At 34.4% G+C, this 18,840-nt stretch overlaps 1 protein-coding gene across 1 annotated transcript in view; it reads right to left on the bottom strand.

The window, feature by feature from the left end:
• LOC306874610 (uncharacterized protein) overlaps positions 1 to 18,840 on the bottom strand; it is a gene marked incomplete at its 5' end in the record, with an annotated part of 41,247 nt that overhangs the window by 3,889 nt on the left and 18,518 nt on the right. Inside the window, 27 exons of the mRNA XM_079424758.1 lie at positions 158 to 331; positions 461 to 631; positions 856 to 1,029; positions 3,432 to 3,602; positions 4,257 to 4,430; positions 5,951 to 6,121; positions 6,499 to 6,672; positions 6,834 to 7,004; positions 7,232 to 7,405; positions 7,504 to 7,674; positions 7,818 to 7,988; positions 8,133 to 8,306; positions 8,449 to 8,622; positions 8,960 to 9,133; positions 9,338 to 9,508; positions 9,704 to 9,871; positions 11,237 to 11,410; positions 11,554 to 11,727; positions 11,889 to 12,062; positions 12,269 to 12,439; positions 12,585 to 12,758; positions 12,925 to 13,104; positions 14,051 to 14,215; positions 14,359 to 14,532; positions 14,818 to 14,988; positions 16,160 to 16,333; positions 17,800 to 17,970. Coding sequence (XP_079280884.1) covers positions 158 to 331; positions 461 to 631; positions 856 to 1,029; positions 3,432 to 3,602; positions 4,257 to 4,430; positions 5,951 to 6,121; positions 6,499 to 6,672; positions 6,834 to 7,004; positions 7,232 to 7,405; positions 7,504 to 7,674; positions 7,818 to 7,988; positions 8,133 to 8,306; positions 8,449 to 8,622; positions 8,960 to 9,133; positions 9,338 to 9,508; positions 9,704 to 9,871; positions 11,237 to 11,410; positions 11,554 to 11,727; positions 11,889 to 12,062; positions 12,269 to 12,439; positions 12,585 to 12,758; positions 12,925 to 13,104; positions 14,051 to 14,215; positions 14,359 to 14,532; positions 14,818 to 14,988; positions 16,160 to 16,333; positions 17,800 to 17,970 — 4,659 coding nt within the window. The remainder of the gene's footprint in view (positions 1 to 157; positions 332 to 460; positions 632 to 855; positions 1,030 to 3,431; positions 3,603 to 4,256; positions 4,431 to 5,950; positions 6,122 to 6,498; positions 6,673 to 6,833; positions 7,005 to 7,231; positions 7,406 to 7,503; positions 7,675 to 7,817; positions 7,989 to 8,132; positions 8,307 to 8,448; positions 8,623 to 8,959; positions 9,134 to 9,337; positions 9,509 to 9,703; positions 9,872 to 11,236; positions 11,411 to 11,553; positions 11,728 to 11,888; positions 12,063 to 12,268; positions 12,440 to 12,584; positions 12,759 to 12,924; positions 13,105 to 14,050; positions 14,216 to 14,358; positions 14,533 to 14,817; positions 14,989 to 16,159; positions 16,334 to 17,799; positions 17,971 to 18,840) is intronic.

Below are 18,840 nucleotides of genomic sequence, written 5' to 3'. Positions count from 1 at the left end.
TCTACATCCTTAATCCTACCCTATATCTAAACTTAACAACTACCTTACTAACTAAAAATATGCAGTAATTAGGAGTTTATTGAGACAAAAGTTTTAGTTAGTAGTTAGCTAATAGTGAGAACTGGACCTTTCATTCTTTTATGTGAATGTTCCTCACCTCAATCTCTCCAGTTTACAGTCTGAATCCTTCAGTATGTCACATAAGTGATTCACTCCAGTGTTTTTTATTTTATTTTCACTGAGGTCCAGTTCTCTCAGATGTGATGGGTTTGATTTCAGAGCTGAAGTCAGAGCAGCACAACCTTCTTCTGTAATACTGTTATTATTCAGCCTGCAGTGAAAGGGAAAAATGTTTAATGGATAGCAGTGACCATCTTCATCCAAATCAGTTAAGCATCAAACACTCTTATATTTTAAAGATAAGATACATGTATAGTGTAAAACAATGTTAAATACTCACATAAGTGTGTTGAGTCTATAGTGTTTATCCTGCAGTAAAGAAGCGAGCCGATTCACGTTTGAGTTTTCTAGTTTACGCCCACTGAGATTCAGCTCTCTCAGGAGTAATGGGTTTGTTTTCAGAAGATTAGTCAGATACTGACATGCGTCTTCTGCAGCAGGACTCAAAAACCTGCAGAAAATGAAGTATGATTCAATTCAGTTCATTCTTCATCTAATGTTGGCATAATAATAAACACTGACCAACAATACACTTGTTTGTCATTTACTGGCACAGTTTTCACTGCTACAGTTCTCAAACTGTGTAGGACCTGAAGCATTTCTATAAATAAATCGGCTTCATATTATTATTATTTTGTATTTTTAATTTTTTTTTATTATTTCATCACATCTCACCTCAGTGTCTTCAGTTGACAGTTTGGATCATGTTGTAAATCATTGAGCTCCTTCACTCCTGATTGTCCAGGATCATTTCCTGTGAGATCCAGCTCTATCAGGTGTGATCGGTTTGCTCTCAGAGCTGAAGCCAGAGCTTTATAACCTTCTTCAGTGATACTGCAGTCTGAAAGTCTAATAAATAAATATATAAATAATAAAGATTTACACACTGCATCTCAAAATAATTACTGTCCAATAGCCTGAAACACAAAATATGACCAAATTATATTAAAGCTGAATCTCTCATAAGATATGTAGATAAATATAAAAAGGTAAACCACTTATAGTTTTAGTCTGTCATTACCATAGCCTTGTTCATATTTTCAAATCCAAATCCGTTTTTTGTGCATATCCGATCGGAATACGATCATAAAATAAAAAATAAAATAAAAATCTAGCTGCAAGCAGCGATGGCGGGCCCAAGCCATCAGTGCAAACGCCACCCTGGTGGCATCAGGAAAACTGTGCCCAATAGGCAGATGCTTTACAGTAACCCCTCTGGCAGTCTGGTTTTAAGGGATACAGCAATTAAAGGGTTCATCCAAACCATCAAGACTGTGAAAGACTGTTACTTTAATAAATCGTCATGGCAACAGTGCTCAAGATATCCAAAATCCATTCGCAATTTAAGTTCCTCAATTTTTTGCCATCATGTAGACAGTTTGGTGTGTATAGTATAATTCTCCTCTGAGGAGTATGCATTAATTCATAGCCTGATTTTTCCAAAAATGCACATTCAAATCAAAATTACCGACTTGCTGTTGGTCGTAGCTAATGACTGTAAATTAGAAAGTTGTCCGGATTGATGAGAACAATATATGTACCAAGTTTGGTGACTGTAGCTAAAACTAACCCCCCAAGTTTTGTCAATAAGTTGCGCTATAGAGTGCCTCTTCCACTCTCTTTTATGAGCTTTTGCCAGTGTCTACCTATCAATAATGCTGATGTGTGTGTTAAGTGTCATTAAATTCTAAGCATGTTAAGGGCCTTAAAAACACCAGAAAAGAATATTAAAGTTTGACATGTTGCCACGTTGACATTTGACATTATTCTGATGAAGTTTGAAGCCAATCAGGTAAAAATAAGATCCTGAATTTAAAGCATTTTGAAAATGCTTTTTTATGCGATAATTTATGTGGCGATGCATGTGGCTGTTATTAGACGCTTCCTGTCTCTCATTTCTCGCCATAACTTCATTGCCTCGCCACGGGCAAAACATTCAAGATATCAAAAATCCCTTCACAATTTAGCATCCCCAATGTCTTGAGATCATGTTCACGAGTTGGTGGCAATCGGCTGGAAATCCTCAGAGGAGTATATCAAATTACAAAGCATGCACTTTTTACATAGCCCTGAATAGCTCACTTCCTGTTAGGTGGAGACTATGACATGCAGTGCGAAAGTTGTTCGGCTCAATGAGATCTATATGTGTACCGAGATTCATATAAATACGTGCAAGTATGTATGAGATATACATCAAGTTTTCTGACTGTGTTCCAGGGGGCACCGTAGAGCCACTGTGCCACGCCCGGGTCCCAGCATCTGCGGCGCCCTAATGACCGCATATTTCAACATGTGTGCAAAGTTTCAAGAGTTTTCAAGTATGTTAAGGGCCCAAAAAAACAAAAATCTTGAAAAAAATAAAAATAAAATAATAATCTTTAGAAAAACAATAGGGCCCTGCACCTTAATGGCTTGGGCCCTAATAAAATAAAAATCACAATATGCATTTCATTACATTAAATACTTTTTTTTTTTTTTGCAAATCTGTTTCAAATTGTATTCATATGTGGTTTAAAACCCTATTCAAATCTCATTTCTGAAAATCAATTTCACTCAGATTTTGCATCACTTTCTCACACCACGTAAAATGTAAACACATCAGTTGTAGAAAACATGCTGAATGTCCTTGCAGAATCAAGGTTGCGTTGTTGAAAGTGCAATTCAAGTGTAAAATGACAATATACTGCTTGTCTACACACCACTTTGAGTTTTGAGACTGATGGAGATGGCGGCATGGAATAAACCTGTATGAGCCTCTTACATTTCTGCTGCTACCTCTTAAGACACAATAATCCAGCACAACGGCAAAAGGTGTTTGTGTTTTAAGACAACATCTGTATTGAAAACCCTGTTGCTGTTATTGTTGTTTTTTGGTGTAGGCCAATACAGATAGCCAGTGTGGATATTGTGTCGGTGTACATTTATTCAGTCTGTCAGCCCAAATTTGATTATTTATTTGTCTGCTTGGAATCTGATCTGAATGTTTGAGTCCAAGCGGATACATAATCAAATTTGGGCTCACAGACTGAATGTAGACTAAGCAAGTTGATTAATTATAATTAATTAGCCAGTTACATTACATTTATATTTCTAATTTTCTTAGTAACTTGTTATTAGTGTCAAATTTATTAAAGATAAAATTAAGTAAAAAAACAACATGGTAATTTTTTATTTTCACTTCTGGAGGTGAACAACCTAAATCTAAAATGATGCCCTGATGTAGAGTGTAGCTGAGAGTGAAATGCACTCACTTGAGTATCTTCAGTTCACACACAGGTTTCTTCAGTCCCTCACAGATCTCTTTGACTCCTGAGTCCAGCAGACGGCTGTTGTTCAGGTTCATCTCTTTCAGGATGGTTTTGTATGAGAGAACAGTAGCTAGAACTGAACAGCTTTTCTCTGTCAGCTCACAATTATTCAGCCTGAACAGAAAATTATTTATTGTTCAGCACATATCCAAAACATCAGATCAACAGGTCTTCTGCTCACACACGTAACCCTCTAGTACTTTAGATGCTTTTACAGATACATCATAACAAAACTGAGTTACCAAAATGTAAGACAGGAGGAAAACCGATGAACAAAACCGATCAGTGTATCAAAAACAACAACTAGTTCCCATTTCTCTAAAGTACTCTCAGACAGAACAGAAAATAATGCATGGTCAAGCATAAAGATGGTTCAGATCTTATTGGCCTGACTGTTACCATTTTGTTTTTGGCAATAAGGAGTCAGACAACTTCAGATAACAACTAGAACTAATATGCAGTCTGTGTGAAAGGTCCTTTTCTGCTTTCACTGGAAATATTATTACAAAACTTTAGATGGTTATGCTGACGACTCTCAGCTTCATTGGGTCGCATTGACAAGGAGGCATCTTAAATCTAGATTAAATCTGGGGTTATCTGATAAAGCTGTTGCACCAAACTTTAAACACTGTGTAAAAATAAGCAAGGTTTTTGATCTTGGTTTTACTTTACATTTATGTTTCACCCACAAAAACTTTGCAGGGCTTTAATAAATATAACTTCACCTTAAAAAAAGAAATGTTAATATCTAAAAATATGTTCACTCACTTTATTTTCTCCACTTTGCAATGAGAGTCCATCAGAAGAGCAGACAGTTTCTTCCCACCCAGGTCTCCTAATTCAATTCTGCTTAGATCCAGTTCGTTCAGTAGTAATGGATTTGTACCCAGAGCTTTAGTGAGATGATCACATGCTTCCTCTGCAGCAGGACTTTTCAAAAATCTACCAAAGAAAGAAAATCTTGTTAAAACTGAATACCTCTTGCAATTCCCAACCTCCATATGGGTCCAGTGGTTAAAGTCATAGTTACGTACTTGCCTCAAGTTACACTGAGGAAAATATACATTATACAAATAAGATATTTGTCATTTGTTGAAGTGATTTGTGATGTTTTATGTTATTTTTTAATCATTCCTATCATTCTAATTCTGCACTGGCCCGTTTGTGCGCTCTACGTTGTTGCACACACTTGAATTCATATATGTGGCTTATTTAAACATTCAAAAGTATACATCACTTGAGTCTCCCCAGCGTCTCCCTGAGCTATCGCTTCCACTGCCACTTGCACAGGCTGGTTCTGACTTGCATGCCTCACTTTTTTTTAATGCATCACATATCAGCTGAAATACATGCACACCTGTTACGAACCTGTGCATGTATGTGTATATATATATATATATATATATATATATATATATATATACACATATATACAGGGTAAGTGTGCCATGTGGGTGGGCTGGGTCTCTGGCCTAGGCTGCACGATACGTCTCACTGTTTCAATGCATCACAAAGTAGCTGAGACATATACATGACAAAAAAAATTAAATAAATTAATTTACATACAGGGCAAGTGGGCCGTGTGGGTGGGCCGGGTCCCTGACCTGGGCTGCACTACATGTCTCACTTTTTTAATGCGTCACAAACTAGCTGAGACATATACACATCTACACATTAAAAACATAATTAATTAGATAATAAATAAATATATAAGTGTGGCATGCAAGTAGTGGCCGGGGATGGCTGATGTTTGGGGAGATGGGGGGGGGGGGTTGCTTTGGGCCCTGTTGCCCAGCAGCATTCTTCCTGTTGCCCAGCAGGATCGGAGGCACCCCCCAAATATTAAACATCAATTTATAATTCACAACTAATATTATTAATATTATTATTTTTACTTGCCCTCTTCATTGTCCTCCACCCTCTCTCAGTTTTGATTAAATCATTATTATTAAAATTATTATTATCATTATGATTAATATTATTATGGTTGTTATTGTTGCTAATAACATTTGTTGTCTTTATTATTATTATTATTATTCGTCTTTATTTATTTTTATTTTATTTATACACTACTTATATCTGTTATCAATCTATTATGATGCTATTTCAGTTGTATGCTTCCTTCCCCAACCCTAGACACAATGACAGACACATGCACACACACACACACACACACACACACACACACACACGTATGCTCACAGACATGAATGCAAATACAGGAGTTAATCAGAACGGACTTGTCATGTTGGCCAGCAGTATATATGTTTAATTGTCTGTGTTTCTGCATTTTGGCACATGTAAATATTGTCATCTTCTTTACGTCGTGTTTTGTTTTGTTTTTTCTTCTCTTATATGTTTGATCTATGGGGTTCTGTATTTGGTACATGTAAACATTGTCACATTCTTTACTTGCATAATAATAAAAAATAAAAAAAAATAATAAAAAAGTATATAATCACCTGATGTTCTTTAATTTATACCGCCCATTCTTCAGGAAATCAAGGATCTGCTGCACTCCTGATTGTCCAGGATCATTTCCTGTGAGATCCAGCTCTATCAGATATGAGTTTGATCTCAGAGCTGAAGTCAATGTTTTATAACTTTCTCCAGTGATACTGCAGTCTGAAAGTCTGTATGAGGGGAAAAGACTTGTGACAAAGTACTCCATGTTCTACACCAAATAAAATGCATAGTGAAATGTCATTATTTAAACAATTAAAAAAAAAAAAACTATCGATGTAGCTTCTTTTACATTTAGATAAATGTAGCCATATAAAGTGACAAACACACCTTTTTCATTACCGGCAAAAATCTCTCCTCATATAAATGCAATAAATGCCAGAAAATAAATATCATATGTATTTCTAAATAGTTTATGCAATTTTTAAAGCTAATGATGCAGGTGATCATTTTTTTAACTGAATTTTTTTTTTTTAGTAAACCTAATCAAATAGACTTTTACCAATGTATATTAACATTCAGAAATGTTCATTAATGAAAATACAACCTTAGTTTCTCCAATCTGAATTGTGGGTTGTTCAACAGATGACAGATCTTCTTAATTTCTGAGTCTCCAAGTTTATTTCCACTCAGATCCAGCTCTATCAGGTTTGAAGGATTTGAATTAAATGCTGAAGTCAGAGCAGCACAACCTTCTGCTGTAATACTGTTATTATTCAGCCTGCAGGGAAAGAAATTTTTCAGTTTTATTTTAAAACCTTCTTTAAATGAACAGAAATGAGATTCTTAATATAAACAAGTTAGTGAAAATCAATCTTATATTTTAATGATATTTAAAAGGTAAGTATATTTAATGAGAATGAAACCATGAGAAATACTCACATCAGTGTGTTGAGTTTACAGTGTTTATCCTGCAGTAGAGCAGTGATCTGATTCACTCGTGTGTCTCCTAGTTTGCGTCCACTTAGATTCAGCTCTCTCAGGAGTAATGGGTTTTTACCCACAATTCCAGTCACATACTGACAGGCTTCTTCTGCAGCAGCACTCAAAAACCTGCAGAAGAGAAGTTTAAGCATGTTTTAATTCAGTTCTCACCTTTATATTGTATAATGGAAAACACAGATGATATCACACAAAACCCTTGCAGGTAGTTTTTTTTTTTTAAATCTTGAAATCACTGTTAACTCTGATGCAACACTGAATAATTATTACTGAAATAATTATTCTATAAATAATTGGCCTGTATATCATTTGTGTTGTATTATTTCATCACATCTCACCTCAGTGTGTTCAGTTGACAGTATGGATCCTGTAGTAAATCATTGAGCTGCTTCACTCCTGATTGTCCAGGATCATTTCCTGTGAGATCCAGCTCTATCAGGTGTGAAGGGTTTGATCTCAGAGCTGAAGCCAAAGCTTTATAACCTTCTTCAGTGATACTGCAGTTTGAGAGTCTAGAACAGAAATAAAAATGCATGAATAAAACTATTTTTAAACACAAATCCATGACTGTCTTTTACAAGACCATTTAATATGTTAGGCATCAACTCACCTGAGTTTCTCCAGTTTACAGTTCTCTTTCAGTCCATCAGAGAGCAGCTTCACTCCTGAATCCTGCAGATTATTATTGCTCAGATCAAGATCCCTCAGACTGCTGGAGTCTGAACTGAGAACTGAAGTAAGCGCTGAATAGTTTTCATCTGTTAGTGAACAGTTACTGAGCCTGCAAATAATAGAAATACATTAAAGAAGATACTTGACAAGTACCTTTAATCGTGTCTTTTACATAGAATTTTGAGCATCAAATGTATAAAACTCCAGTGATTGCTGCTGTGTTGAGTGTAGCTGAGAGTGTAATGCACTCACTTGAGTATCTTCAGCTCACACGCAGGATTCTTCAGTCCCTCACAGATCTCTTTGACTCCTGAGTCCAGCAGATGGCTGTTGTTCAGGTTCATCTCTTTCAGGATGGTTTTGGAGGAGAGAACAGTAGCTAGAACTGAACAGCTTTTCTCTGTCAGCTCACAATTATTCAGCCTGAACAAAAAAACAGCATTATTTATTATTCAGCACATATTCAACACACATCAGATCAACAGCTCTTCATATCTGATCACACATGACTCAGTCTTTTGTAATGACTAAACACAAGCTATAATGTATAAAATCACGTTCACTCACTTGATTTTCTCCACTTTGTTATGAGAGTCCATCAAAAGAGCAGAGAGCTTCTCTCCATTCAGGTCTCCTAATTTATCTTCACTCAGATCCAGTTCTGTCAGTAATAATGGACTTTTACTCATAACTTTAGTGAGATAATCACATGCTTCCTGTGCAAGAGGTCTTTTCAAAAACCTATATGAAGTTGAAAAGAATTTTAGATTAGATATTTTTTTCTAAAATGTTATGGCTTTTGCAGCTCCATCTACCTTGAAGACAATGTTGCAGACAATCCATATTTAGACAGTCATTTCTGTATTATTTTATCAGGACTCACCTCAGTGTCTTCAGCTGATAGTTTGGATCCTGTAGTAAATCATTGAGCTGCTTCACTCCTGATTGTCCAGGATCATTTCCTCTGAGATCCAGCTCTATCAGGTGTGAAGGGTTTGATCTCAGAGCTGAAGCCAGAGCTTTATAACCTTCTTCTGTAATGCTGCAGTCTGACAATCTATGGATAAAAATAAATTAATAAAGATAAAAAAATAAAACATTGTTTATTCTTTGTTGGGAAAAACATATCAAGTACCAGCCTGTAAATAACGTCTGACAAACTACTACTTGAAACTACATGAACTAAACCACATTCATATATTTAAAATTCAGTTTCAGTATTTTGTACAATATTTTAAAATAGAGATACAACTACAGATAGTTAGACTGTGGTGAAAATAGCAAAACTGAAATTTAAACATCCATGGTTTTGATTTTTCAGTTAATCTCAAATGGACATTTTTAAATGTGTATTAACATGCAGAGATGTACTGTAGACAATTGAAAATACACACTCAAGTTTCTTCAATCTGCATTGGGTATTTTTCAACAGAGGGCAGATTTTCTTTGTTCCTGAGTTTCCTATTTTATTTCCTCTCAGATCCAGCTCCATCAGGTTTGAAGGGTTCAAATTAAATGCTGAGACCAGTGAATCACAACCTTCTTCTGTAATACTGTTATTATTCAGCCTGCAGAGAAAGAAAACAAAGACGGGAAACATTATTCAGTTCATTTCAACCACAACACAAAACTACAAAACGAAGGATAAATCTATATGATGGCTCAACTAAGCTTAGTTCTCAAGTACTTTAAAGAACAGCACTGACTGTATTTTAATAGAATATAAAAATATCTACAGATAGTATGCATATAAAACAATGTACAATACTCACATCAGTTTGTTGAGTTTACAGTGTTTATCCAGCAGTAGAGCAGCGATCTGATTCACTCGTGTGTCTCCTAGTTCATGTTCACTCAGATTCAGCTCTCTCAGGAGTAACGGGTTTTTACCCACAATTCCAGTCACATACTGACAGGCGTCATCTGCAGCAGGACTCAAAAACCTGCAGAGGGGAAGCTAAAACAAGTTCAATTCAATTCCCTACTAAACTTAGTGTGATAAAAAAGCAGCTAACTTTGTGTTATCTTTGATTATTTTTGGATGCAACAGATTGCAATAATGAAACAATATTTCCAAAAATAATAATACAAATAATAAGCATGATTTAAATAATTTGTTTGAAATAATCATATCTGACCTCAGTTTTAGTTTACACTCTGTATCATTTAGAGAATCAAGGATCTGCTGCACTCCTGATTGTCCAGGATCATTTCCTGTGAGATCCAGCTCTATCAGATATGAGTTTGATCTCAGAGCTGAAGCCAGAGCTTTATAACCTTCTTCAGTGATACTGCAGTTTGAAAGTCTAGAAAATAAATACATAATAAATATGAAAAACTACATTTATTATCCACATAAGTCTATAAATACATCATAAATACATTTTTCCTCCTTGGATAACATGTGAACCAGTGTTGGGTGTAATGGGTTATCATAAATCAGTAACCTTAATTGTAATCACATTACAGTGACCTACAATTGCAATACAATCACATTAATGTGATTTTATTCATGTGTTAGTGCAACCACTGACATTTTAATTGACTTTATTACACGGCTCTCTGGAATGCTTGATTCTGATTGGTCAGTTGAGACATTTGCAGGTTCGTTCTTTTCAAATAATAACCGCTCCAAAGTAATAACGCATAGCCGGTACTACTTGTATGTTTAAAATCCCTCCGCGCCAACAAAGATTACAGTTTGGCGCCATCTTGTGACAAACAGAATGTTAGTCACGTGGTACTATATCGTTTCGCGGAAGGATAAACATGTTAATTTAAAACAAATATGCCAATAAAATGTTTCAAATTCATATTCATGTCCAGTTTTTTTTCTTATGTGGCAAGTAGCCGTGTAATAAGCGGGATAATGTACAGACAGCCTGTAGTTATCCCTTACATAATCTCTGGTGCACACATACATACATTACAAGACATACCAATTCTGGACTGTGCACCTGAAGGTTTAAAAAAAAAAAAAAGTAGAACAGAGTTTGCTCAAACTAATCTCAAAGTTAATCTGTGTAGCCTCCCAAATTTGTTTTGTGCAGCAGGCCTCATAATGTACACATAAACATTTAACATAAGCGATGTCCACACACACATAAATTGACTATATTAAAAGCTACAGTTTACAATAAAATGGATTTCTCTCCAGTTTAAATAGTTATGGGATTAATTTGATCTGATTATTATTTTATAGAATGAATTAACAATATGTATTATTATTACTTGCTGTTTATGAGTAACACTAAGAAAAACTAAATTCATTGGCTGAAAGAAGCGTCTATCTCTTTTGTTAAATGTAAAAATGTAGTGAAGTAAAAACCATTCAAATAATTAAAATCTAATAAATATTCACTTAACATTTTACCTGAGTATCTCCAGTGTGCTTGCTTATTTATGACTGTGTTTCATAAGTAATAAAAATAAAAAAATATGATTTTTTCTAAGCTAAAAAATATGTGTATACAGTGAAAGCCACGCCAACATTGAAATACAATATTTTAAAATCACCAATACATTATTATTATGAAAATTGTAAAGCAATTTAATTTGTAATTTTTCATGATAATTAACCTAATTAAATGGACATTTATTAATCAAATTTAAATCTAGCATGCAGAAATATAGTATAATATGCAGAATTGTAGATAAATAAAATTACACACTTTAGTTTCTCCAATCTGAATTGTGTATTTTCCAACAGAGAACAGAACTTCTTCATTCCTGAGTTTCCTAGTTTATTTCCACTCAGATCCAGCTCTGTCAGGTTTGAAGGATTTGAATTGAACGCTGATGTCAGAGTAACACAACCTTCTGCTGTAATTCTGTTATTATTCAACCTGTAGAGAAAAAACAACAAAGATAGGAAACAGTATTCAATTTATTTCAAAACCTTCTCTACTGAACAACAATGATAGTTTCAGCCCAAACCAATTAAAGTTATTGTAAAGTATTAAACCATGAGAAATTACAAAATACTCACATCAGTTTGTTGAGTTTACAGTGTTTATCCTGCAGTAGAGCAGCGATCTGATTCACTCGTGTGTCTCCTAGTTCACGTCTACTTAGATTCAGCTCTCTCAGGAGTAACGGGTTTTTACCCACAATTCCAGTCACATACTGATAGGCTTCATCTGCAGCACGACTTCTCAAAAACCTGCAGATGGGAAGATGAAATAAGAAAATCAGTTGTTTATCTTGAAATCACTTTAATTCAGATGCATCAACAAATTGTGCAGAGTATTGAATTAGTGAAATTATATTTGTTAATAATTTGCCAAGAAATTATTTATTTTGCATTATTTAATTATCTCTCACCTCAGTGTCTTCAGTTGACAGTTTGGATCCTGTAGTAAATCATTGAGCTGCTTCACTCCTGATTGTCCAGGATCATTTCCTGTGAGATCCAGCTCTATCAGGTGTGAAGGGTTTGATCTCAGAGCTGAAGCCAGAGCTTTATAACCTTCTTCAGTGATACTGCAGTCTGAAAGTCTGGTTTAAAATAGAAATAAAGGTTTAAAAATGTTTAAAAAAAATCACTTAAAAACATCAAATGTACTTTCTCTTATAAGTAAAGAAAAATGCATCGTTTGACAAAGGCAGGTTTTTCTTGTTTCTTTCTGTTTCTTGTTTCTATAGTAATTTTGATCAAAAGAGTATGTTATGATTAAAATCAAACAATGATTCACTGAACTCACCTGAGTTTCTGCAGTGTGCAGTTTGTATTTTCTAATCCGTTCTGGAGTTTCTTCACTCCTGAATCCTGCAGATTATTGTTGCTCATGTCAAGTTCTTTCAGACTGGAGTTTGATCTCAGGACTGTAGAGAGAGCTGAACAGCTTTCCTCTGTTAGACCACAATCACACAGCCTAAAATTATGAACATGAGAGAGAATTTATAAACACAGAATACCTTGTGCCAACATTCAGTCTCTGAGAAATCAGTCACTGAGAGATACTGTTTTGTCACCTGGTTTAAGATCAATCTACAATAGTAAATGAACACAATACTCACTGAATAGCTTTGAGTTTACAGTGTTTATCCTGCAGTAGAGCAGCGATCAGAATCACTCGTGTGTCTCCTAGCTTCTGTTTACTCAGATTCAGCTCTCTCAGGAGTAACGGGTTTTCAATGTGAAGAACTTCATTCAGATATTTACAGGCTTCTTCTGCAGCAGGACCCAAAAACCTGGACACAGGAGAAGTACACTGACAATACATGCAATATAATGATTTTTTGCAATCTTGTTTTAAAGGGTCTTCAGTCATTTCAAAACCTTTATAAATGTCTTTTTGATGGTTTAATTTTCTTCCAGCTACAAACTTTTGCATTTTACTATTTTAATAACCCTTACCTCAGTGTTTTCAATGTTTTTGATGAAAACCACCGTCCCTTTTGTGAATCGCTGAGCTCCTTCACTCCTGATTGTCCAGGATCATTTCCTGTGAGATCCAGCTCTATCAGGTGTGAGTTTGATTTTAGAGCTGAAGCCAGAGCTTTATATCCGTCTTCTGTGATACTGCAGTTGGAAAGTCTACAAAAGATAAAGCTTAAATTTAAATACATTATGGCCCGGTTTCATAGACAGGGCTTAGCCTAAAGCCATAGTTTTTTTTTTATTTCTATGGACTACAGCTATGTCTTCACTTTCCATCTGGGAGAAAACTCTCTCAACCACCACTGAGTCAGAATAACATCTTTGGAGTTTGTCACTGTTTAAACCTGGTAGAACATGACTGCAATTCCAACACCATCCAACCTTCAAACCATCAAGACTTTCATCCAAGACTGCATCCAGACACTCATCCAATGGCCAAGGCAATGCAAGTATCATACATTTAACTAAATGGAACAGAGGTTTAGAATAAGCTGTAGACCCCATCTACAGAAAACAGTGGTGATGGTTTCACTCAGGTGTTAACTGACTCCTTTTCATAGCTTCATCCCATTTCTCTAATGCTTTCATTCATTCAGTCTCATGTATGTGATTGTATGTTTGCTTGCTTACACTAGTTGTGTGTTTGTGTTTAGTTCATACAATTTTGTGCACAATTTACATGGGTTTCTGACCGTCACTGCTCAGATAATGTCTACTGCACACTGCACAAGTCCTTGAAAGAAAGTTATTTTAATTTTTCAAAATCATTTTTTAGAGTTGATATGAAATTACACTGAATGCTCGCTGGACGAACAGATCAGTTGATGGTAATAATAATTCTGCTACAGTTACTACTGGCAGCTCATATAAATAATTGTAATTAATTATACCTAATTGTTTGCTACATTTATTTTATTTTATTTCTAATTTTGTAATTTTTTATTACATTCATCAAAAAAATCTTTATGTGTAAATTTTAGTTACCTAGAGATAATAGCACTTATGAGAGAGAAAAAAATATCTTACCGTTTTTCACCTCTGCAAGCAACCAGATTCAATAAATATATAATGTTAAGTGTAGGTGATGCTGAAATGTACTCACTTCAATATCTTTAGTTTAGAATTCTTCAGTCCCTTACAGATCTCTTTGACTCCTGAGTCCAGCAGATGGCTGTTGTTCAGGTTCATCTCTTTCAGGATGGTTTTGGAGGAGAGAACAGTAGCTAGAACTGAACAGCTTTTCTCTGTCAGCTCACAATTATTCAGCCTGAACAAAAACACAGCATTATTTATTATTCATCACATATTCAACACACATAAGATCAACTGCTCTTCATATCTGATCACACATGACTCAGTCTTTTGTAATGACTAAACACAAGATATAATGTATAAATCATGTTCACTTACTTGATTTTCTCCACTTTGCTATGAGAGTCCATCAAAAGAGAAGAGAGCTTCTCCCAATCCAGATCTCCTAATTTATCTTCACTCAGATCCAGTTCTGTCAGAAGTAATGGATTTTTACCAAGAACTTGACTCAGATAGTCACACGCTTCCTGTGCAGCTGAACTTTTCAAAAACCTACAGGACGTAGAACATTTAGAAAATTTAAATTAGATAATCTTGTTAGAATTTTATGCCTTTTGCAGCTCGCATCCTATTTATGGGTCCAGTGTAGTATTAAAGCATAGTAAAAAGTAGACTGTGTTAGTCATAGTTATCATAAATATTACCAGTTTGGTTTAATTGCAATTCAGTAAAGTCCTCTTCATATCATTCTAATTCTGCTTTGTCTTTATTTGTCACATTTACCTGGTTTTACAATATATCTGTGGCTTTTTTGAAATACTGAAAGACTTTTATTACCTGACAGTCGTTAAGTTACAGTATCCACCTCGCATTAAATCAATGAGATCCTTCACTCCAGATTTTCCAGGATCATTTCCTGTGAGATCCAGCTCTACCAGGTTTGAGTTTGACTTCAGAGATGAAGTCAGAGTTTTATAACCTTCTTCAGTGATACTGCAGTCTGAAAGACTAAATATACATTAAAAGCTGTTAAGTACTACACCCAGTGCATTAATAGCACCTGCTTCATTTGAGTTTCATTCAATACTTAAAGTTTTCGGAAACACTTTATAATAACTGCACACAATTAATCATTAGTTAAGCATTAGTAATTAGTCAATTCATCCTTTATAAAGCATTGGTCCAATCCAACATTAATAGGCATTAGTAAGCAGTTTATAAATACAGTTATAAATGTTTTGTTTCATGAGCATATCTATAATGTGGATTTTCATGCTTTATTAACGATCAATTTATCATTTCTACATTTATGCATTTAGCAGACGCTTTTATCCAAAGCGACTTACATTTCATTCAAGTTACAGTTTTTTTTTTTACATTTTGTCAGCTCTTGCTTTCCCTGGGAATCGAACCCATGATCTTGGCGCTGCTAGCGCCATGCTCTACTATTTGAGCTACAGGAAAGCTATATATTCTAAATGATTATGTTATTTACAAACCAGTTATTTAGGAGTTGTCAGTGGTTCATAAGATCATTTAGAAAGTGTAAGTAAATGATTAATAAACTACTTAAATGTACATTTATAAATCTTAGTATTTAGACACATGGTAATAGCTGCTCAGTGCGTTAATAAATGCTTTATTAATGTAACTAATTTTTCAAGATGCAAAAAATGAAACTGTTCAACTGTACACTTGATAAAAATGAAAAAAAGCCTCTGCAATTTCATTAAAAAAAAAAATGAAATAAAAATTCAAGTGTACAGTTTCGTTATTTTGCATTTTGAAATAAATATTTCTGTTCTGTATCCCTCTGTGTTGTGTTTGTTAGCTTTTTCTTTCTGTTAGGAAGATAACTGAGCCTTTAAATCTCCTTTGTAATAGATCTGCTTATAAATCAAGAACAAGGCATTTATATCTGTATTTATAAACTGCTTACTAATGATTATTAATGTTGGGATAATGCTTTATAAAGGATCAACTGAATATTTACTAATGCTTACCTAATGATTCATAGTGTGCAGTTATTATAAAGTGTTACCAATTTCTCTTTAAAAATAAATAAATAAAAATATTTCAATTTCCATAGCCATCTTATTTTTTTTCAGTTAATCTTCCCAAATGGAAATGTATAAATGTATATTATCATGCAGAAATGTAGATGAATAAAAATACACACTTCAGTTTCTTCAGTCTACATAGTGGATTTCTCAACAGAACACAGATCTTCTCGATTCCAGTGTTTCCTAGTTTATTTCCACTCAGACCCAGATCTATCAGGTTTGAAGGATTTGAATTAAATGCTGAAGTCAGAGCAACACAACCTTCTTCTGTAATACTGTTGTTATTCAGCCTGCAGAGAAAGAAAACAAAGACAGGAAAATTATTTGGAATATTTTAGCCACAACACACAACTTCATGAACAAAGATTTTTAAAGTCAAAGAAACTGGGGCTCTCTTCTGACACAACATGCATTTTAATGCCACTGCAAACCTAGCCTAATATAAGTAAAAACTTCTTAAGCAATTAAGTAAATGAGTAAACAATCTGTGATAAAAGCAAAATCAGACTACAAGCAATAAGACAAATAAACACCAGAATAAAGATGAAAATTAGTTTTTTTTTCATGTAGCCTATTACTCAAGTACAAAATACTACACAAAATTGTGTCATTAAATATAAATAAAATAAAACTGTGGGGACTGCATAAATTAAATATGCTACAAAGGTTTTTCAGTCAAGAGCAGCAGGTATATTAAGTTGCTGTCACTTTAATACTGAACACACCGATTTAATTTATTGATACACATTTGATTTTCTCCCAGCTGTTTATGCTCACTTTAGACATATCTGACTGTGTTCACCTGAATACACTTCAAGTCAGGCATTTTGATGCATAATGTGTAATATGTAAATATAGTGTATTGTTGTATTGTACATGCTTCAGGTGTGTGTGCGCACACAGGGACACCTGAAAGCTTGTGAATAGAGAAAGCAGTTCTCTAGCACAGTTTCTTGTGCTTTTACCGTAATAACTTAACAAGCATGTTACAATCTTCATTTTCTCATTCACCATTATTCTTTCAGCTTTAACATGTCAATAAATACAAAGCTCTGTCATGAAACTACATGGCGCATGGCACTCAATCTAATATAATCACATCAATATTCACATGGCTGACTGGTTTCTATCGCATCAGGAGCCAATAAGCTGCTGCTCAACATTCACATACTCAGCTAATACTTGCTGTAGCAGTTGCAGCACGCTTCAGAAAGCATCAGAAATCAATTCTCTTTTACTCATTTCACTGTGAATATTGCACGGTCTGCCTTATTCATTTCTAAATGAGCAACTATAAACATGTTTTAATCTAATCCTCATGTTGAACATGCCTTGTATTCATATGCAGGAGTGAAATGCTAATTAGTGGCTTTTATTCAACTGTGTTTACAACTGCAGCAACATTCAGTCTAATGTTTGTGATTGTTGTGCGAACACACCAATAAGTTGTGGTCATGATAATAGGTTTAAATGAAATAAGAATTTGTGATTGTTTGCACTTTAACTGGGATTCACTATATTTAGCTGCGTAACCTCTATGTCATGTTCATTCATTTCTAAGTTTGAAGTTTTCATCAACTGTGCTGTTTATTTTAGCAGTGTGCAGTGTCTGAGGCCTAATGGCTTTCTATACAAATAAGCTTAAAAAAATAAATAAATGACAATTATCAAAATTTAATATAAACTGGTATTCTGTTTTAAAGATACTTATACAGTACTGTACACTGTAAAGTATAAAAGAATACACAATACTCACATCAGTGTGTTGAGTGTACAGTGTTTATCCTGCAGTAGAGCAGCAATCTGATTCACTCGTGTGTCTCCTAGTTCACGTTCACTCAGATTCAGCTCTCTCAGGAGTAACGGGTTTTTACCCACAATTCCAGTCACATACTGACAAGCTTCATCTGCAGCAGGACCCAAAAACCTGAAGATGGGAAGATGGGGAAAAATAATTATAAAAATCATTTCTTAAAACCCTAGTAGTCTTTATTAACAGTCTAATATTAACCCTTTCACACATAAGTTTAAAATATTCTAGCTGAGCTCCCAGAGTTTAACACAACTATTCTTTTAGAATGTGTCTCCTTATTGTTTCCATGGTGACGTGTCATACTTGTCACAAGACTGTTGCGTAATGTTTTGTTTTGTTTTGTTTATTTTATTTGTTTAGGGATAGATACAATGAACATAGATGGAACTGAAACAACAGTCATCCCATGCACGTACCATAGTGCTTATAGCCAAAGCTAATTCGCAACACTTGTCCCTAGAAGGGCTTTTACAAATTACAATTACAAAAAAAACAAGTAGTACGCAAATTTATAATACTAATACCCTAAACATGACTACAGGTTTGTTGATGTATCAACCAAGATTTTGTGGCTTTTTAAAAAAATATATAATTTACAGTAGATTTTAAATAATCAGGCAACAAGTTAAAAAATTTCACACCTTTCACTGAGAGAGCAGTCTGAGCAAATGATGTTTTACAATGTGTAACTCTACAATTTCCACTAGAAGCCGCTCTAGTGGATCTACTGCTTCCCTGTAATCTCACAAAATAATTCTCATAATTACAGATTGATCTACTTCCTGAATATATTCCAAATAATTTAACATTATCCTCCATATTTTCAAATTGATTTGCATCTTGATCCATATCTATGTACTGCCTATCAACTTCAATTTTAAAAAAATTAGATGCAAGATCTTTTACTGATTGAATAAAAAAATCATTAAATATATTTGCAATTCTTTTTGAGTCATGAACAATTTCATCTCCAACTTTAAGAAT

This window comes from Barbus barbus (genome assembly GCF_936440315.1).
Source record: "Barbus barbus genome assembly, chromosome: 9".
NCBI classification, from domain to species: domain Eukaryota; kingdom Metazoa; phylum Chordata; class Actinopteri; order Cypriniformes; family Cyprinidae; genus Barbus; species Barbus barbus.
The sequence above is the reverse complement of the archived record's forward strand: the minus strand, read 5'-3'. Positions and strand labels throughout refer to the sequence as shown.